Source organism: Rhamphochromis sp. 'chilingali' (assembly GCF_963969265.1).
Source record: "Rhamphochromis sp. 'chilingali' genome assembly, chromosome: 9".
NCBI classification, from domain to species: domain Eukaryota; kingdom Metazoa; phylum Chordata; class Actinopteri; order Cichliformes; family Cichlidae; genus Rhamphochromis; species Rhamphochromis sp. 'chilingali'.
In genome coordinates, this window is record NC_137936.1 from 22669858 (window position 1) to 22692797 (window position 22940).

General features: G+C 41.2%; 1 protein-coding gene across 3 annotated transcripts in view; it reads right to left on the reverse strand.

Moving 5' to 3' along the window:
• The window catches only part of kcnab2a (potassium voltage-gated channel subfamily A regulatory beta subunit 2a), a 116417-nt gene that overhangs the window by 28527 nt on the left and 64950 nt on the right, over nt 1–22940 (reverse strand). The window contains exon 1 of one of the 3 annotated variants that reach the window (XM_080891079.1): nt 13756–13984. The exons of the other annotated variants lie outside the window; for them this stretch is intronic. Within the exon in view, the coding sequence (XP_080747205.1) occupies nt 13756–13967 (212 nt within the window). The 5' untranslated portion in view covers nt 13968–13984. Of the gene's footprint in view, nt 1–13755; nt 13985–22940 lie in introns of those variants that run through there. 3 annotated transcript variants of the gene reach the window in all.

Genomic DNA, 22940 nt, shown 5'->3' on the forward strand with positions numbered 1-22940 from the left:
CGACCCAGCTTGTGGCCCAGAAACTCCACCTCCCTCCTCATGAAGTGGCACTTGTGGGATGCAGCTTCAGGCCTGCAGCCGCCACCCTCTCCAGCACTTGTCTCAGGGCATCCAGGGCAGCATCAAAGGAGCTCCCGTGCACTAGAAGATCATCCAGGTAAACCAGACACCGTTGCCGTGGGACGCCAGCCAGCACACTGTCCATAAGCCTCTTGAAGGTCGCAGGAGCGTTGCAAAGACCAAAGCTCAGGACTTTGAACTGCCATAGTCCCCTGTTAGTGCAGAAGGCTGTCTTCGGTCTGGATTCCGGGGACAGTGGCACCTGCCAGTAGCCACTCCGCAGGTCCAGGGTGGAGAACCAGGAGGACCCGGCTACTAAGTCGAGAGACTCATCAATCCTGGGAAGGGGGTAAGAGTCCTTCTTCGTCACTTTGTTGAGTGGTCTGTAGTCCACACAGAAACGCATCCTAGGACTTTTTTTCTTAGGCACCATCACCACCGCGGAGGCCCACGGGCTATCAGATGGCTCTATGATGCCCGCCTTCATCATTTCACACAACTCTCTGTCTGCAGCCTCCTGATGAGCCAGGGGCAGGCGGCGGGGGCGCACTTTAATAGGCTGGGCATCCCCGGTCTCAATGACGTGCTCTACCAAGTGTGTCAAGCCAACATCACTTTCTTTCAGGGCAAAAATGTCACTAAACTCTTTTAGTACCTGCCATAGACTCTCTTGCTGCTGTGGAGTCAGCCCCTCACAGTTCTTTGACCAGATACTCCTCACTGCTGAGAGCCTCTCCTCCTCCTCCGCTCGCTGTTCTGCTGGCGGGTCTGCAGGGGTCTCTGCGGTGGAGGTGGACGCCGCGGCAGATGCTGTGCAGACCGGGGGGGGAATAAGCGGCACCTTCTTCCCATCAGGGAGTGCGAGGAAGCCTTTGCCTAAGTCCAGTACACCACCAATGGCTCGTAAAAAATCCAGCCCAAGGATGCAGGCGTCCTGCACGTCAGCCACCCAGGCAGCATAAGACACACCGAGGTCCCCCACCTTGAACTGGAACACTCCCCTCCCTCTCATTGGGGCCAGATCACCGGTCACAGTCTTAAGTTGCACATTAGTCGGTTGCACAGCAGCTCCGGGTGGGACAACATCGGGTCGGACCAGCGTTGCATTGGACCCCGTGTCCAGCAGGGCCGTACAGGACACCCCCGCAATCGTCACTGGAACATGGCAAAAGCCGCCAACCTGGGTCCAGCCCACAGCGATGGCCGCACCAGGTGGGGGTGGCGGTGGAGTGGGGATGTCGTTCTCCCAGGCCCGTGTACTCCCGCCTACACGGGCCCATGGGCGTTTCCCTGAACCGCTGCAAGCTTGGGGCACTGCCTGATGAGGTGTCCGACTTGTCCACATCCCCAGCAGCTCTGCGGTCGGCGGTGTGGGCCAGCCCGAGGGGAAGGCGACTGCAGCGAAGCCGCCTGCACCAAACTGCACAGGCCCGCTGGCGTCTCCGTCTGTTCCACAGGTGCTGACACAGCCCTCACCACGTGTGCGTCATCAGCGCCCCCAGAGGATCCCGCAAGCATCTCCCTCTCCAACGCTAGCTCCAGGGCTGCACTGAGTGTGGCCGGCCGAGCAAGCTGAGTTTGCATACGGAGCTCTTTAGGGCTCAGGGCCTGCAGGAACTGGTCCCGAGCTAACTCCGCCTGCACTGATGGTGGCATGCTGTCATACGCCCTCCGGCAAAGGCACTCGACTTCATGGGCCAAAATGCGGAGGGGCTCACCTGGCAATCTGCGTCTGTTGTGGAACTCCGACCTCAGCAGCACTGGTTGGTTATACTGCCCGAAGCGCCTCTGAAGTGCTCCGACCAGAGCATTATAATCTCCCCTCTGCTCCTCGGTTAGCAGCAGCAGGCATGCAGCTGCATCCTCACACAGGCACAAAGCCAACTGGAGAGCTTTATGTTCCTCAGACCAGCCAGCTGCAACAGCTAACAGCTCGAACTGTGCGATAAACACTTCCCATGGCGTCTTGCCGCTGAACTTAGGCGTTTTTATATGCGCTGCAGCTTGCTGGGCGCCGCCATGTTTGTTTACATCACGTGACGGCGCGCCAAGCGAGGTCGACTCCTTCCCGCCGGAATCGCGGCCGCTGTGCGAACAGTTCCCGAGCCTAGTCAAACCTGGAGAAAATCCAGCCTCGGCAGACAGCCGCAGCGCCGTTTCCCTCACTCCATGGGCGGGCGAGCGCGGACGAACCTCCCTCTCCTCCGTCTCCTTCTTAATCCTGCCCGGCAACATCCTTGTCTCGTAACGGCAAGCGTCGCCAGCAACAGGGTGTCGGGCGTTCCGGGGTTCTTTTTTCTTTCTTCACTTCTGACACCAATGTAACGTTCACAAGAACCAGACGGTTGGGTCTCAGTTTGTCCGTTTATTCGGCACATAAGCAAGCGGGTTGCTAACTCAGGGGAGAGCGCCCTCGTGCTACACCTCTCTTCAGCCTGGCACCCACACAACACAGAACCCAGGTCCCCCCTCCCCTTCCTCCACACCACCCTCCCTACTTCCTGCAGCACAACCAAACATGAATCTTAAAGAACAACAACAGTGTGCAAAGATAACCAACATGTACAATAACACTTAACCATCGTTACAATACTATGAAAAAAAGCTGTACTCTTACCAAATAATACATCTGCTCACACTGCTCACCACTGTTAGAGCTGATCTAAGGTGGGAAAATTACATAACAAAATCAAAGGGAAAACTTGGGTGAGCAAAAAGTAGAGCTGGTGGCATCCAATATCAGAAATTAATCTCAGCAGAATCTCCAGATTCAACGCACAACGATTTCTCACACAGCTATGATGCTACAGGGAGTGCAGAATTATTAGGCAAATGAGTATTTTGTCCACATCATCCTCTTCATGCATGTTGTCTTACTCCAAGCTGTATAGGCTCGAAAGCCTACTACCAATTAAGCATATTAGGTGATGTGCATCCCTGTAATGAGAAGGGGTGTGGTCTAATGACATCAACACCCTATATCAGGTGTGCATAATTATTAGGCAACGTCCTTTCCTTTGGCAAAATGGGTCAAAAGAAGGACTTGACAGGCTCAGAAAAGTCAAAAATATGCAGCAGTCTCAAAAGTGCAAAGCTTCTGAAGCGTGATCATCGAACAATCAAGCATTTCATTCAAAATAGTCAACAGGGTCGCAAGAAGCGTGTGGAAAAACCAAGGCGCAAAATAACTGCCCATGAACTGAGAAAAGTCAAGCGTGCAGCTGCCAAGATGCCACTTGGCACCAGTTTGGCCATATTTCAGAGCTGCAACATCACTGGAGTGCCCAAAAGCACAAGGTGTGCAATACTCAGAGACATGGCCAAGGTAAGAAAGGCTGAAAGACGACCACCACTGAACAAGACACACAAGCTGAAACGTCAAGACTGGGCCAAGAAATATCTCAAGACTGGTTTTTCTAAGGTTTTATGGACTGATGAAATGAGAGTGAGTCTTGATGGGCCAGATGGATGGGCCCGTGGCTGGATTGGTAAAGGGCAGAGAGCTCCAGTCCGACTCAGACGCCAGCAAGGTGGAGGTGGAGTACTGGTTTGGGCTGGTATCATCAAAGATGAGCTTGTGGGGCCTTTTCGGGTTGAGGATGGAGTCAAGCTCAACTCCCAGTCCTACTGCCAGTTTCTGGAAGACACCTTCTTCAAGCAGTGGTACAGGAAGAAGTCTGCATCCTTCAAGAAAAACATGATTTTCATGCAGGACAATGCTCCATCACACGCGTCCAAGTACTCCACAGCGTGGCTGGCAAGAAAGGGTATAAAAGAAGAAAAACTAATGACATGGCCACCTTGTTCACCTGATCTGAACCCCATTGAGAACCTGTGGTCCATCATCAAATGTGAGATTTACAAGGAGGGAAAACAGTACACCTCTCTGAACAGTGTCTGGGAGGCTGTGGTTGCTGCTGCACGCAATGTTGATGGTGAACAGATCAAAACACTGACAGAATCCATGGATGGCAGGCTTTTGAGTGTCCTTGCAAAGAAAGGTGGCTATATTGGTCGCTGATTTGTTTTTGTTTTGTTTTTGAATGTCAGAAATGTATATTTGTGAATGTGGAGATGTTATATTGGTTTCACTGGTAAAAATAAATGATTGAAATGGGTATATATTTGTTTTTTGTTAAGTTGCCTAATAATTATGCACAGTAATAGTCACCTGCACACACAGATATCCCCCTAAAATAGCTAAAACTAAAAACAAACTAAAAACTACTTCCAAAAACATTCAGCTTTGATATTAATGAGTTTTTTGGGTTCATTGAGAACATGGTTGTTGTTCAATAATAAAATTATTCCTCAAAAATACAACTTGCCTAATAATTCTGCACTCCCTGTAGCTAGTTTTTTTTCTGCCTTATTAAGAGTGTCTTTGCAGTATTTTTCTTGTTTACGTTGGCTAAACAGCCCCCTACCAACAAGAAAGAAAAAAGCTGTGCTATTTTTGGCCCTCTCCACTGCTCACTGTTTTTATGTGCGTATGTGTATGCATCCCATCTGCCCTCCACAAAGCAGTCAAACTATGTGAAACACTTGATCCCAGATTAGTTCTGCTAAACCCAGTTAGCCAGGAGACCATTTACCAATTAAATCAGCAAGAGATCAGGCAGAGAACTCCACTGCCTTAAAAGAAACTGATCAAAAACACAATTCTCAAGATTTGAGTTGTTAATGAGCTCTACATATTGATGTACTGATATGATAATGTGGTACAACACATACAATTCTTATTTAATGCATGGATCCTACTCTAACTGTGTGCTTTAGATTTACTAGCATAGTTGAGAGTGATGAATGAGGAAACAAGGTCACAGAGCTGCAAAGATTAATGTGTTGAGAGCTATGCCAACTGAGTAGAACTATTAATACAACCTCATCTGTGGCTTCAACTTCAAAAGAAAGCACACACTGAATGCCACCAGCTCGCACTGGCTGCAGGTGGTTTTTCTCCTCCATTCAAGTCTATGTGACAATTGGAGGGAGGAAGGGGGGGGCTTTAAGGGCACTCATTACGCTCATTTGCAACTGTATATTTTTATTCATGGATTCCACTAGTCTACTAGTGTAAATTTGCATGACTCACACTTGTAACTACGTGTATTCATTAAGGTAGAGTTATCCACCTTCAATAATACTCACTGTCTGGGCCCAACTATTACTGCTGCTGCTGAGAGACACACCAATGAACTGTAACAGTCAAAACAACAAAGAATAACAAATGCTTTAACCTACCAACTATGTTGGCCATAAGTGGACCTTTTTAAAAAACAAAACAAACAAACAAAAAAAAAAACTCTTACCGTAACTCATTCATTTCCCTTTCTATACATGTAAAATGGCTCTCCCTCATCTACTTCACCACTAGGCGAGACGTGGAGATAACCTTGTCGTCTGCAAATACAATTGGAGGATGAGGATGGTGCAAGGTAGCCAAACCTTTGTTTGCGTCGCAATTGTGTGCAAGAAACATCTAAGTCAAAACTGTCATATGCAGAGATGCTAACATAGCAAACTATCACAAACCTGAGCAACCTTATCCAATTCAGGGTTCCTAGATCTCACAGGGTGAGAGTCAGGATACACCCTGGACAGGTTGCCAGTCTGTTGCAGGCCCAACAGATACAGAGAAGCATTCACCCTCATACATACGGCCAATTTAGAATCATCAGTCAAACCATATCTTTGGAGGAAGCTAGAGTAACTGGAGAAAACCCATAACCTGTTATGCAGCACTGTTAACCACTGCACCACAGTGGTTTCGCTTGCACGTGCAGGTAATAAACAAAGAGAAGAACAGGATGGAGGACTTTGGTTTGCCAAAAAATTTACACTACCATTATCTGCTTTGTATGAGCTGAAGTATACAGCATGTTAAGCCTAATTATCAAATTACCTCAGGATTCACCTTACTGGTATGAAACATGAAAATGTTCAGTCCTTTGTTGTGCACTTCCTACACCCTGAGGATTTGTTCATTGCTGCTAGCAGGATGACCTTTCTTGGAACAAAACAAAAAAAACAAAACATAGTGTTGCTCCAGAAAAAAGCCAAAGATGGATTTGTGAGGGAGAGTTTTGACTGCAGGCGGGTGGATTTAAAAAAAAAAAAAAAAAAAAAAAAAATTAACATAAATATTCTGACATTTTAGCCAATATGCTAAATCTATTTTTGATCTAAAAGAAAAAAGAGAAAATCAACATCAAACTTCTCATAGGTGTCTCTTATAATGAAGCTAAAAAGCTTAGCACAGCACTCAATTTCCCCACGCTCTCTAAAAGCATGCACATTTTTTAAATATAGGCACCATGAAGCAGACAACAGTAGAGATCTACGTTACAAATCTCAATCTTTGACCTATCACTATCACGTAACTTTTTAATAACCACCTTACCGTAAGCATAACCTTCCATCTACATGCAAAAACACATATACAACAGGTCAGGATAGACGTCCCAGCTAAATATGAATTTAAGTCTTCATACAACAGTACAATGAGTGGTGCAATACTTGAGTATTTACTATCCATGCGTGTGGCCAAGGCAAAATTAGTGTGTTCTCAAGAAAATATAAGAAGATTTATGACATTAACTGCAACCAACACGGGGTTTCCTCCAACTGTCAAAAATGCAATTTGTTTTTAGGTTGAAGTTGCAATTTTATTATATTATGCCATTTTTATGGAGTTAACTTCCTTTGTTGAATGTATTCTGTTTAACACTGTATTCTGTTTGCTTGTAGTGCCGTGTTTGTCAGCAGCCTGAGAAGATGTCAAATTTGATTTAATATTGTGCATAGAAAACATCTACACACCACAGCCAAAAACACAGAGCCAGTGGCAGTGAAGCACTTTAAGACAGCTGTCAATGGCAGTTTATTTTCTTCTTGGACCTAAACAGATTGTTGGCTCAGAGGGTTTTCCCAAGGCTGAATTTGTTTTCATCCAACTCAGGAATTTTCAGAGGTTCTTGTCTGGGGATAAATCTGCCCGTGCCTACAGGAATGGAAACTCTTCTGCTTTGTGCTGGAGAGTAGCAAATGGGAGCTTAGCAGAACCTGCGGGGTATTCCAAGTCCAAGCAATGGTTCATACTGTATACTGTGTTTTTAATATCATACTAAGCTGTACTCAGAACCAATATTGGTCTGATACCAGCTGCGATTCTGGGATTAGATATCAGTGAAGAAAAGGCATAATCCAAAACAACCCATTATCCCAAATTACAGCATAGCGTAGACGAGTAACAAAAGTCTCTTTAATCACAGCTGATCCTTGGAAAAAGTTGCCATGATTGGTTTCACAGCTGATATGTGAGCTCAGTCATTGACAAATGCATGATTAACAGATTCGTTGTTTAAGAGAGGGGAAACAATGGTATTAGGTATCACCAGATACTCAAGTGTAGCAGTATCGGCCTTTGAGCCATCCCCGAATTTAACATTTTAACATTTGTTAAAAGTAATAACTTCTCAACTTAACCTAAGATAAATCACAAACACACCTACAACAATTATTTGATAAATCGATGATTAAAAGATGTCTCACAGACAATCGGTCCCGTTTTGAGAACTAAAAGCCTAAATTCTGTTGTTGCAGCTACAACACTGTTTCTCGAGGAGTTGAAACGTGTAAATGCAAATTCAGCTGGCACTGCATTAAAACTGACAATCTGCATTGGAAATCACTACTTTGGCTCAGGAATCACTCTGAAACCCATTATCTGTGAACAAAGTTTGTCAATGTGTCATCAAATGCAAAACTCAACAGGTGGAAAGCATTTGATCAAAATATTATTATTATTTGCTTTAAATTATGTATTCTAACTATAATGCATAGTTCAAAAACAGCAACCATTAATGAGCAGGGGTTCATTAATGCATTTGGCATAGTGAACTTGAACATCTGTGAAGGCACCAACAATGCTGAATGACATACATTTTGGAGCTATAAGTGTTTCAACAACAACTTGTGGACAAATGAATCTGGGTGCCAAACTGGCCTGTAACCCACAGTAATTTTTTCAAACATTATAACATACGGTGCTTAACAAATTTATTAGACCACCACCCATTTAACACACAATTAACAGTAATACAGTGACCAAAATCACTTTTTATGTTTCTGTAATGGTTAATCTACCAGTATGCACAAGGTCTTCAACTTTAAATTACAGCTTTAATGCTAAAATATAATTATTGTTGTTATCCAAGAATTTTCACATTTACCATTTTCCATAAGAGCAAGAAGGGAAAAAAAGGAAAAACAATGTTTTAATTAGGATGCCAAATTGCATTCATTTCCTTGCATTCCTGAACAGAAACATTAATTTTAGAGGTTTTCTGATTTCTCAGAGAAATCAAACATGAATAAAGTTTGACATTTAATTAATAAATAATTACATAATTTGTAGTTTTAAACAAGTTTTTGAACAGGCAGAATAAACATCTGTATTCCAAAAATTAGCACACAGTTCTAATCAGTTTCCACACAAGAGGAAGTCAAACTGTGCCACAAATGTTTTTTTCTGAAGTGTGCCACTGACATCTGACTCAAAGTGAGCATATAAAGATAAATATGATGGTTTTCTTTGTAACAATGGCTCATTTTTTAAACTTCACTTGTATAGCTTAGACGTCTATGACTGTAAACTGAATATGTTCGGGTTTTAAATGTGGAAAACTGACATATTTTTCACAAATTTGACATTTTACAGAAGCAAAAGAGATGAATCATTAATGTAAACAAATGACTGTCAAACTGTAATCAGAGGTTTTAAAAACACGCTGGTAAAAGATGTTGCTGATAAGAAGGAGATTACACTGGGTGCTGTGTCAATTAGGAGCAGGCACATACCATCTGGCTAATTAAAAAAAAAAAAAAATGTTGAGGTTAAATATTCATAATACACATGACTAAGCATCATGCTGGGTAAGCTAAAGCTCTAGCTTTGTGCTGTACTGGATCCTCATATTTGAAATACTTTTGTTTGGTTGTTTGTTTGTTTTTACGTATTACATAAGATGCAGTTCAAATGTTTCTAATCCAGAACACGAGATTAAATGCCGTTTCACTGCCACGGCAAGTCCGTTGATTTTTAATTTGGAAATATAAACCGTCTCCTTACTGTATCCACACTAACAGCCAGCTATGGAAGCTAATCTATAATCTTAAAAACACTATGTACATACTGAATATAATCACACTTTTTACTAAATCTGTATTATACTATGCCCTACAGTTATGCTTAACCTTTCAGGCTAAAAAAAAAATAATACAATGAAAGGAGTTATAAAAAATCACTGTAAACATACTTCAGGAAACAGTAGAAGACATCCACACTTTAATGCTAATCTATTCTGTTGCACACTACCTCTTCTTGGCAGTGTACACCAGAATTAATAAATCTAAGCTATTTCTAGTGCATTTATGAAAATAACATGCAGAGAAAATGAGTGGAGCTAGGACACGCACACAGAGGCTCTAATTAAACTCTATCAGTGAGGCAAATAAAGAGCAGCTTACATGAAGACACGCTTACAGATACATAGGCTAAATATCTTACAACAAACCCCCCACCGCCCAAGCTTACTCACTCTCCTGTGCACCGATACAGTCAAAACCTTGGTACATACACTGAAATGTGAGAGTACATCAATAAATGAACCATGCCACTCTTTGGCAGTTTCTCCCCACATGCCCAGAGCAAACAGATGGCGAATGTTCTGTACACATTTAAGATGGTACCTAAGTGGCTACTGTGGCCTCGAATCTGTACTGTGGATTATGCTTAGTATTTACTTCAGAGTAGCCAAACTGTACTGCTGCATGTTTGTTCTGTTCAACCACCACGGCTTATTTATGATTCATATTTTAAGGGGGAGTGCAGGCTGTGGAAAGCTGGTTCCCTGATGACGAGAGCCCTCAGAAGGCAGGAAAACGTCCCAGCAGGCTCCCACACTCACGACGCCCCAAATCTCACACCCACAGCTTTTGTCACCCGAGCCGTAGCGATGCATGGTGTGGTATTTGTGTAGTGAAATAGTGGAAAAAAGAAACACTCATACTCATTATTCTTAAAAACAAAAAACAAATCCTTACACAGACTAAAATGTTGCCAGAAACGAGCACCGCGGATGCATCTTCAATCTTACAGTCACAGCTAATAACATTAAAGCTGTATGGTGATAATTAGTGTGTAAATGTTTCATTTTCAGAACTCGGAAAATTGACACTCGACTCACATTTCGCTTTTTGTAACAGTATCTCTGCCATCTGCTACATTAAGTGACTTCAAGGTGCACTAAACAAAGACACCCCCAGGCTTCCAGGCTCCAAGCTTTTTCTTTTTTCCATTATCGATAATGACAATTTCACACAACGCAATTGTGGGATTTAAATGCCATTCGCTTACACAACACTGCCAGTAGTTATTTACTTTGGCTGGGATTCACTGTCAACTTTACAACTAAAAGTGGACCTCCAGACGTGCGAGGAATCCTACTGACAGTTTGGGCTAAGGCGAATTACTTGTAGATTTACACCAGGGGAGGAGATGAGTCAGCTCTGATTTACATGGCCTATGCAGTAAACGACACCGAGTGCAACACAGCATAAGTGTTTTGTAGCTGATGCGGACTGTGGCAAAGAACAAAGAGCATGCTTAGAAATATATCTCTCTAGAGCGCAACGGTTTAAGATGAATTCTTACAGTTTGACTGCACAAAGCACAAAAATGGCAGCCCAGCGGAAAAGCGATACGTTCAGAAACCCATTTACCTCAGCATTACTTTGCAGCAGTTTATTTGCAACATAGTGGGATGTAAAACTATCTCTTTTGAAGGCGAGTCAGCCACGGTTTGGGTGACTGAGTGAGGAGCTGATAGTGGACTGTGAATGGCAGGGATCTTATGGGATTGACTCTCCACCTGCACTGCCTGCCCAGTCTCACAGATATTCTTCCATTCCTCGAGAAGAACTACTTTACATAATCACAAGCCATTTTGTGTGCGTCATTAATTCAGTCCTGACTGAAGGCATTTAATCATTCCTTAGAAGAGGTGCAGGCTCTCACAGTCCCGCCTGATTATTTTAACCAGACAGACAAAGTGTCTCATTTCAGAACTACAGGCAGCACAATAAAACCGCTGCAATCCCTCCATCCCGGAGGAAGGAGACGCTCACTTTGATGATTTTCTTGGCCTTGTGGGGAGAGGTCACTCCTCAACCTGCATCCCTGCCCACAAACAAATACCGTCTTGGTCCAAAGTTGCCATTCAAGGAAACGAGAGGACAGCATGCAAATGAAGTTAATGTGAATTTCACACTGCTATTCTGCAGTGAGGATACTCGGGGAAGTTTTCTTGGGTGGATAAGGCAGCTTTAACTGTATTCTTTTTGGGCCACAGTTATAAAACCACCAACCTCTTCAGCTGTCAAATCAGCATAATGAAAAATTCAATCTTCCTTTAACAGAGAGGAGAAAATGCTTAAGGATAAAAAGCAAAATGCAAGGCCATGTTAAAGGGCTTACAAGCTTCACCTCCAAGAGGCATGTTTCAAAGTGACATGAGCACAGATCACTCCAGCCAACTGTACTTCCTCGTGGGCAAAGGGCCTACACCAGCATTAACCTTAGCAATCTCCCTTTCTTGCTTTCACTCTCTTCCTTCCTTCCCTTTCAGTCGCATCTCTTCAAAACAAAACCACAAACACTATGCTGTAGCCTCAGTCCATGATTCTTTGAGCCTCATGCTACATTTAGACCTGCATTACCTTCAGTTTACATCAGATATGGGTCTGGTTCACAAACACCGAGCCTGTTATGTAGTTTGGACTACAATGAGGAAGACAAGAACACAAACAGCCACTGGCCCCCTGAGCTGAAAATGATTTTACTCATTCACTGTCATTAGCCTCAATAATGACGCCAAGACGACGAGGCTGCCGCTAGCAAATTAGATGCAAAGGATTGTGATGTGGCTTCTGAAAACAGTACTGAGGATAGATGTGTTGCCTCCAAACAGCTCTCCATGTTGTCAGTCAACAATCACACTTCACATTTCTTAATGAAAATGTAAACTGACTGACACAACATTACCTTCAGTTTTTCTTGCCTTTAGATTTGAGCTTCAAGATGTTATTATACTAATAAAATGATCAGAATTGAAAAATATGTTCTTGATAGGGTATTGTTTACTTTCCTATATTGTCCTGCAAAAAATCAAACATCCACGTATCGTATCAAACGTGGCTTGAGTCAAAAAAAGTATTTGACTAAATTTTTAATCACTGTACCTAAAAAAAAAAAAAAAAAACATTTAAAAAGAGAAAGTATACCTTAGCAACACAAGACTACAAACATGAAGTACATTAGTCGGTGAGTATATATAGCAGACAACAGCAACTTGCTATTTAAAATGGATAAAATGTTTCTTTAAATTTTCATACGGCTCTTAAATTTTCTTGCTTTTTCTTGCAGGCCTTTTAAATAAGCTTATCAACCTTTGATCATCTTTGAGTCACATGTGGGAAAATATACAGAGAGAGTCATTACTGAAAAATAAGACTGAATCAACTGTCCTATGCAAAGTGGATCCACTGCATTAATGACCAGATTGCTGCAGTGCATGATGCGCTGCACCTCACGGTGCTGAAAAGAAAGGTGAACTGCTTTTTCTCACTGATGCATGCAGAATTCTTTGTTCTGTACTATGGTTCAATTTGCAATTCACTCTTTTACCCTCAGTGCTTCAATATGCATTTAAAGCAATTCCACATTTACTATTATTCTGCTGCTTTTTCAGCCCTTTTGTCAAAGCTGGACTAATCTGAACGTTTCACTGCACATGTAGAACACATTTGCATTTTAATTTAAAGGCATTTCCAAAGGAAAACCTTTGCTTAAATGGTAAGTATGTCCTGTGTTAGATAACAAACAGTCATCAGTCTTCATGTCCACTACACGGGTTAAATAATTTGCCTTAAGTGATAGAAGAAGCTATTTTACCAGCACATAATCAGTAATCAGCTGTCTGGGGAGGTGGAATAAAATTCAATGCAGTATTTTATTAACATTTATAATGTTGCAGGCAGAACCTAAAGTGCAACGTGTTAATATTTTTCAATGATGTCAATGGCAATTTCCATTAGCATGCTCTTTCCATAACAATTGACAACTGGCATCAGTTTATTTAGTTGTGAATTGAAATACAATCAACCTAGTTACACCAAGTTAAAAGCAATCTGCAGTGATACTTATGGAACTACCATATTATTGTTTTAAGTAGTTTTAAGTATTAAGTAGTGCACTAGAGATAATACTAGAAAGTACTAGTAATTAACTACAGAGGGAGTATTCCAGTATATCTTAAATAGAAATAAAATCAGTTAAAACTACAATCTTTCTTCATTGCTCAATAGTTAAAGTTTTGGGTAAATTTCAATAACTGATTTTGATAACTTACTCATGGCAGGTGTCATCAATCGGAAAGGAATAACAAAAACAAATTAGCACATCAAGGGGGAAAACAATACATCCATTTTTGGTGAAGTAGTCTTGGTGGAGTCACAGAATTTGACAGCCACCATCATTCAAAATCTGCTTTGATTGGCTGTGGCAATTTAAATGCTGAATGTCTTGAAGTTTTGGTATTTAGCCAGATGCAAATTTGTTAAGACATGCCCTACCTATACTTCATGCCAGTCTTCACACTTTGCTCGCTGGAGGAAGGCACACTCTGCACAGAGAGTTGTCCAAGACTCCGAGCCACCATCGCCACTGCTCTGAACTTGCTGCGGGTGCCTGTGCTGGGGCTGTTGGCATTCTGTCGATTTAGCCGGTCCTCCGTGTTGCGGCTTACCCCTCCACGATGATCCGTGCACACTAATGACACCTGCATCCTGGCTTCTGGCCGACTGTCCCAACTGCAGATTCCTTAATTAAACTCTCCTCTTTATGAATAAGGAGAGGAAAACACCAAGAGGTGCAGAGCCCAAGGATCCTCTTGGGAATGTGAGACTGTTCACTCACAAGAATCGAGCTTCACACTGCGCCTCTGCAAGAAATCACTGCCCAGTCTCTAGAGTGACTGTCCAGCACAAAATGTTGCAGAAAAAACAAAAACAAAAGGTACAAGAGGTGGGAGGGCAAAGGAAATGTGTGAAAATGGTGATGGATTGCTGATCAGGTGAAAATAAAGTCCTGGCAAACGAAGTCCAAATTCAAGCAAAACATTATAGAAACCTGCAGTCACTGCAGACTTTAGACATGAAACTCAAGTCTGACACAATGCAGTGGATAAAGCAACAATTTCTTTTAAAGTAATAATAAAATTAACAAAAAAAGAAAGAAAGAAAGAAAGAAAGAAAGAAAGAAAGAAAGAAAGAAAGAAAAAGAAAAAAAAAAGAAAAACGCTGATTCTCCACTAAGTTTTTCCTCGATTGTCTCGGGTGTCTTCTTCTTGCTTTTTCTATTAATCAGAAGCTTGCAGGCAGATTCAGAGTCTTGGAATTTCCTTTTTAAAACTGAGCTTAGTGCTAAAGATTGCACCTCTTGGTGCCAAGCTTTAAGAGTAGCAACGCGTAGATCCACACAGAGAGATTGAAAGAATAAAACACGACACACAGATCCAGGAGGTTTTCATCTCTCCTTCTAGGTCCGCCTCGGCAATTACGCTGGCTGATGCATATTCGACTCAATACTACTGCATGTTAGTAAAAGGGCAACCTCATATTCACCTCTCACTGTTGCCTGGATTAAACTTACATCTGTATGCCCTGTGCTGAGCATAAAGCAGCACGGTGCACACAGGAGAGAGATGGAAGGGGAGAGAGAGAGAGTGAGAGAGCGAGAGAGAGAGCGAGGGGGGGTGGGGGCTGTGGTGGGAGGGATATGAAGAGAAGCTAAGAGGAGGAATATTCAGAGAGCCACGGCAGCGTGAGAGAGCAATGCACTGAAATCTTGTGTGTTTACAGCAGCTCTACAAAGACAGGGTGGTGCATTTTTGTGCTCCTCTCTATCTGTCGTCTGTTGCCCTGCAGTGTGATTTCATTTAGTTATTCTGTCAGGAGAAAAAAAAAGGAAGGATGAATGCTCAAGACTGTGCATTGCCTATGGCCCCAGAAAAGGGGTTTCTCACGTGGGTCTGTTCAACTGCCCATGAAACATTTATTATGCAACTTTATCTATGACAATATAAGACGGGCATGTGACGCACATAGCCGTGTACTGCTGTAAATTCAGCTTGATCAAGAATGAACTGATTAAGTACAACAAAACGTCATCAATTCATCTATATTCACCACGTATTAGAAACTGATCTGATTAACAGTAACAGGCACACTCAGGTGAACGGAGGAGGAACATGCAAGAGTGAACAGTAGAAACACGATAATGGTTGCAGGTTGAAAAGTAAACAGCACATTGACTGCAGCTTGGTGAGACAGTAGATGAGAAGCACACTCTCAGTAATATAATACTGAAGCTTATCTGAGTGGATCAGCGAGTGTGCCAAGGAGATAATTAAAAGAGATGCCATCAGTAGCAGACACGTATAGTAAAGCAGTCAACGAAGAAACCCTCCATCAAAGGAATCCAGCAAACAGGCTGCTGCTAACTGACAGCTCTATTCTTAGATTGGCGACCTTTTGGTCTACTAGACTTAAATAGAGCCCTGAGGGGGAAAAGGTGGTCTAATTGAACTGAAATCTGATTTAAGTTTCACACTGTGGACAGAAAGCAGAGAAAACAAGCAACAAATGACCTTCTGTGAATGCTCCTTCCTGCCACAAAGACAGTGAGAAGTATAGAGGGACCTTCTAGTGACAAAATACTAATCATACTCAATGTCAGGGTGACAGGGAAGAGATTTGGGGACATTCCCTTCACCATCAATGTCTGCTCATTTTTAACAGAGCAGATGAATACACCAAGACACCGCTTTAGCACAGGGTATGGTTTATGCATTTGCCACCACTGTGGTAGAAACATGATGCCACAATCCACGCTGCTCTACTCCAGGACTCCCAAGAGTTGTGACATGTGGAAGGTACTGACAATTGGGAAAGGCCGGGAACACGAGCTTACGCTGTCAGACACAGTCTCTTCATAATATACATCCTCCCTCTAGGTACCATCTTCCGCAAATTTGATCTTCAGTTTCACTGTTTTGCTGATGACACCCAGTTATATCTCTCTTGCAAACCTGATTCCTCCCTCCCACCTTCCTCCCTTACAGAATGTCTATCCGAGTCAAAATCCTGGTTTACCTCTAATTTTCTAAAGCTCAGTGAGGATAAAACTGAGAGCCTCCTTATTGGCACCAAATCCAACCTTTTGAAGGCAAACCATTTCTCACTCACCATCGATAACTCCACAGTTTTCCCTTCTCCTCAGGTTAAGAGCCTTGGTGTCATCCTAGACAGTTCACTTTCCTATAAATCTCACATCAATAAGCTCACCCGTTCTGCCTACTTCCATCTACGTAACATTAACAGATTGCTTCCTTCTCTTTCCACCCAGTCTACGTCCATTTTTGTCCATAGTCTTGTTACCTGTATTGACTACTGCAATTCTCTTCTGCATGGTCTCCCCCAAAAATCCCTCCATAAGCTCCAACTGGTTCAGAACTCTGCTGCTCGCATTATCACCAGAACCCCCTCCTACCAGCACATCACCCCTGTTCTTCAGGAACTTCACTGGCTCCCTGTGAAATTCCAGATAATTTTCAAACTTCTTCTGCTCACCTTCAAGGCCATTCATAACCTGGCTCCTCCTTACCTTTCTGACCTGTTAACCACTACCTGTTCTGCCCGTTCACTTCGATCTTCTTCTTCTATCCAGCTTACTGTACCTTCCTTCCGCCTCACCACCATGGGAAGCAGAGCTTTCAGCTGCTCTGCTCCCAGGCTGTGGAGTGGAACTCTCTGCCCCCAGAAATAAGAAACATTGGTTCTCTCCCCCAGTTTAAATCCCAACTCAAAACTCATCTGTTCAAATCTGCATATTCACTGTGAATCCACTGTTTGTTAATTTTATCTTGTGCTTTTGTTTTATTGTTCTTATTCTGCCATTGTTTTACTAAGTGTTTTATCCTATTGTAAAGTGACCTTGGGTGACTTGAAAGATGCTCATAAATAAAAATTTATTATTATCATCATCATCATCATCATCATCATCATCATCATCATCATCCTTTACATGTACACTGAACCTTGACTAAACTCCCAGAGTCACAGGAAGTTAGTGGGAACACTTTACTTATTCAATTCTAGAAATCCACATGTTTTTTAAAAGGAATCAATATAATCCTCTATAATCATATTTATCTTACTGCACCTCCTGCCATTTTCTGCAGACTGCCCAACTCCCACCATCAAAACTACACTGCAACTTTCAATGTTCATTTTAAGAGACCTGTAAGATGTCTAAACTAAAAATGACACCACACACACCAACGCTTTCTAATTAACAAATACAACAGGATCTACGAACCGTTACAAAAATACACCAACAACAAATATGTTCAATCCAATAAATCACGCCTGTCACATTTACTATGATTTAATAATTCGCCACAGGCACATCTGCCAACTTTCTTTAGACTGGCAGTATGTGTTTTATTCCTTCTGACTATATCTGGAAAGCAAAAAAAGGACCAAAAGCCCAGAGAGAAGGAGAAGAGAAAAAGAAATCATTAACTATGACTGACACCTAATCACTGCATGATGACATGACTGTTCTCTTTAAGAAATGTTAGCAGGCATTGCTGTGAGCATGCCTGACAGATATTTTAGGAGTATACACCTACTGCTGCCAAGTGAAGAGCTGATAAGTAAATCCTTTCTTCAGAAAAAAAACAAAAAAAGACTTCCTAGTTCCACTTTTTCAACATGCAACACTTCTGCAGCAGAGTCAAGACAATGCCAAAGGGGAAGACTTCAGTTACTCATAACTTAATAAACCACCTCAGTGTTTAATTCATTACTCAAGTTTTCACTTGGATGACGCATCAAATTGCACTGCAGTGGTCACACTGCCTACTGGCTTGGTAATGAACTCCGAGTCAAAGTCATTTTGAACAAATGTGTGCACTTTCAGGATCTCCTGCAGTCTTTCATGCACACTTTCATCGGGGTTCTTTCCCCAGCACCATTATCGAGCAAAAACTGGCCTGAGCATTAACTGCTTTGTACTCATTCATCACAGAGAACATTTGTAATGAATTAACTTCTACTCATTGTTTGTTGCAAGATAAATCAGTTGTGACAGATGATGTACTAAAAATAAGTAACTCTAATCTTCACATAATGCCTTAGAGTGTGGCTGTTAAATTGCTAATTAGTGACAATATGTTTAGGAGGAACACAGTAGGGTGGCTCCAACCGTGTTAAACTGTTCTGCAGGAGTAAAGAGCTACTTTTGGATTAATGCTTAAAGGAAACAACCAAACAACACCTGAAAACCTTTGAAGTTCCTACTGTTAGATCTGGACTCAGTAGTTGGTTGTTAGTTAGCAGTGCTGAGCAAATCTTATTACAGTGCCCTTTCTTGTGTGGGGGCCTTAATCTCCTCACTTTGATTAAGTGACTGATTTGAGGATATCAAAAAAAGAAAAAAAAAGAAAATCTACTGAGCGTCTAAAATATCACAGTGAGTGAATGCAGAGGACTGCTACGGCCCTCATTCAGTGTGTGTGGGGGAGGAAGAGGAGAGATAAGCTGAATGTTCAGAGCAGAACATGTGTGCTTCCCTGATCACGACTGCAGTCGACTAAAATTCGCCAAAACCAATAACAGCACCTTTTTTCAGGCGAGAGACGACAAAGAAAACAAAAGATTGAAGAACAACATTCAGTTTCAAATTTACCATGTAACAGCTGCAAATACACACAAACGGCTATAAAAATGTATTCCACTTCTTACAGTCTTACGTCCTTTATTACTAAAACTTGGAAAAAGACCACACACACACACACACACACACAATCAAAACTATTGACTATGTTCTGCTCAACTCAACAGCCTTGGTCAGAAAGAGGCTTAGGCCCATCGATGTTGCTATGCCATAATGAAGCCTCAGGAGTCTGTTCTGGCCGTACAGGAGCTCAGGCAACTGCTTTCTTCCAAACTATAGCACACATACTGCAACTAAGACAACTTCTTTAATGAACGGAGCATCAGAAATTTCTCTGACCACAGAAGTACTGTTGGGTACGGTTGTGAGCACTGATTCTTCGGCACAACTGCAGTCTTATCTCTAAAAATAGGCACTGGCTCTCCAAATCAATTCCACACACTGAGCACAAAATACAAAGAATGCCCTTGGCGGCTGAAAGGGGAAAGGGACCTCCAAAATTGACATTTGTCACTGGCGTGAGTGTTACACGGAGTCTTTCACTAATTCGCTTTCAGGGGCAGACAGTCTGCGCCGAGTCAAGATCGGTACGTAAACTAGCAAGTCTATAGACCTAATCCGTCCAAGCTAGTTTAGCAAGCAAAGGCTTCTTGTAGTCATCTATAAGGACTACAACACAGATAAGGATTCCCTTTAAGCGTACAATTAAACAGGGTTGTTATCCAGCTATATTCTGATTACCCAGTCCTTCAAGATGGGTAATCAGAATATAGCTTAAGAATATCAAGTCAAAACTAGTTTAAGCGTTTCATCTCATGCTTTCTCAGACTTCTTCTATGCACATTCAGTATCTTACTGTTAATTTACAAAAGCTTAACCAGGGATCTCAGCTCATGGCCACACCTGTATCATATGTAACTTAACTCCACACACTTGTGAGGATTTGAGTAACCATGTGAAAAGTATAGCATCCCCAAGATGATGTGTGTGTGTGTGTGTGTGTGTGTGTGTGTGTGTGTGTGTGTGTGTGTGTGTGTGTGTGTGTGTGTGTGTGTGTGTGTGTGAGTTTGCTTGTGTCAAAATTGGGGACCACCTCTACCTTTGGGGACCAAAACCACCGTCCCCAATTAGATTTACCTCTAACAACGTTCAGCATGCTCTAAAACATATTTTAATCCAAAAATCTCACCTGTCCCCAAAAGTGACATTTTTTAGATTTTTTGTGTATGTGTATGACATTGCCCCCAAAAATTTTTGCAATCTGTGTATAACTCTATGTTGCCCCTAGTGGAAGTGTGTGAAATTGCAAGAATTTCCACTGTCCCCAAAAGTGACATATCTTGGATTTTTTTTTGTGTGTATTACCTCTCCCTAACCCTTATATTATTATAGTGTAAGATTTCTTTTAATATACTGATCTTTTTTGAAAATCTTATTCAACATTCTTCTGTATGAATGGTTTTATATAAACAAACATTTGTTCTCTTGACTAAATAATAGAAATCAGTAGACTATTTAGTAGATTATATTTTCAAAGGGTAACGAAGACACTAGAAAATACAAAAGAGTCATATTTCACGTAATTATGATATAAATAGTTTTAATATTTTTTAAAGAATTATTTGGCATGATGTGAAGCAGATGCATGAAATAATGGAGCACTTTAGGTTCATATTTGCTTTCTGAACTGCAGCTTGACATAAATTACTCTAAATTCTTGATACTTTTATTGCAAAATATTTAAGATGTTTCTTGAATTTCTGTTGGATGGTGCAGGGATCCAAAATTTGGTGAAACAGCTGAGCTAAATTTAAATTTCAATGTTAATACCTTTTAGGTAGTATGTAAAATACTGCCTAAAAGGCATAAAAAGTCACAAGCATATGGCATAAAACTTAATTCTCACCAAAGTTTCTTTAAGAGCTGATCAAAAACTGTGTAAGACAATGGTCATTACATATGGATCATGACAGAAAAAAAATTATATCCTGGATACAAGTGGGAAAGATTAGCTTCTGTAGCATGGTTGACTGGGCCTTAGAGATATGTGCAGAGCTTGACTCAAGTCAAGTTCAAAGTCAAATTTATTGTGAAAACCCACATGTACAGATGATACACAGGAATTTTAAATTGTAATGCTCCCACGGTCTACAGTGTACAGTGAAAAACTTAAAGATAAAAACAAAACAAAAGTCCTATGTACAACATAATACAATGAACACTAGTGTCATACAATCAGAGTGCTTTCAGGAAAGAGTTCATGTGCAAGTGGGGGTGGGGCAGTCAAAGGGCGATGTTTAGAGTTTTGTATGTCTGTCGGGTGGGGGGGCTCAGAGGAAAGAGATGAATGCAGGTCTGGAGTTCGTGTGTGTGTGAGAGTGAAGAGGGACAGAGCAGGGACAGCCTAAAGATAGAGGAGGTGAGGTAAGACATCTATGTCACCATAGGCCTTGATCGCAGCCATAGAGGTGTGTGCAAGCAGCAGCATGTAGAGCAGCTTTAAAGGTATGAAAAGTGATTAAAACTTTTTTAGTTTTTAATACCTATATCTTAAGGGTTCTGCTGACAAGTTTCAGCATTTTCTGTTTGAATGTAAGAAAGTTATTTAGTAATAACTGCTAATACTGGTTTGCTAGATGGGCCCTTGATGATTTGGGAAAAAAAAGACTTGAGCTAATTAGCCCGAAAAAGCTAGCCACATATAAGTTACACATTCAGAGCCGTCTTGGATTAAACATCAAGGGATGTTTGAATGAACCAAACTTTCAATATTTTAGGGGATTTAATTTTTTTTATGCTTTTATGATTCTAAAATAATAAAGGATGTTTATTAGCATCCTTAAGTTTTTCATGTGCAAGCTAACAATGAGGATTATCTTGTTAATTAAGAGAGGCTAATGAAACGGAAAAAATAAATAAGCTTTATAAAGAGGAATATTATGCTATTTGTTTAATTTATTTATTTATTATTCTGAAACAAAGAAACATAAATAAGCTGCAGGATTTTGAATGTCCCCATTTAGGTTAATGTGGAGTGTATTTGTGTTAGAAACGTCCCCAAAAGTCATAAGAATATGGCATACTAGTGACTATAGTTGGATATAGTTTTGTATTTTTTTTTTTTGATATCATGTCCCTATTTTCTGTATAAACCTATCCATGAAGTCAGAGAACAATTTATCAATGATTCCCACACTCAAGTAAGGGCTATGTTGTAAAATCCTTCATATGTCTAAGATTTGAAAATATGGAACAAATACCAATCAGAATGAGGATTAAGATACAGCAATCCATCCCCCACATCATTACACATACCTCAACATATGCATATGTTTAATAATCAGAGTTCATTGTATTTACCAGTTCCAGTTATTTACCAGTTATTGTATTTTTAAAAATAGTGTCATGTCCCTTTTTCAGTATAACTCCATACATGAAGTTCGAGAACAATTTATCAATGATCCCCACACTCAAGAAAGGGTTATGTCAAAAAAAAAAAAACAACCCCTTCATTATGTCTAAGATTTAAAAATACAGAACAAATACCTTAATATATGCGTGTGTTTAATGATCAGAGTTCATTGTATTTACCAGTTCCCTAAGGAAAGTTTCCCACTGAATGTCCCCATTTAGGTTAAAGAGGAGTGTATTTGTGTTAGAAACATCCCCAAAAGTCATAAATATACTGTACGGCATACCTATGACTATAGTCAGATATGTTTTTGTATTGTTTTTTACAAATAGTGTCATGTCCCTTTTTCAGTATAACTCAATACATGAAGTTCGAGAACAATTTATCAGTGATCACCACACTAAAGAGTTATGTTGTAAAATCCTTCATTATGTCAAAGATATGAAAATATGGAACAGTTACCAATCAGAATGAGGACTAAGATAAAGCAATCCATCCCCCAAATCATTTGTGTTAAAAACGTCCCCAAAAGTCATAAGTATATGGCATTCTGATGACTATAGTTGGATATGCTTTGGGATTTTTTAAAAGATGTTATCATGTTCC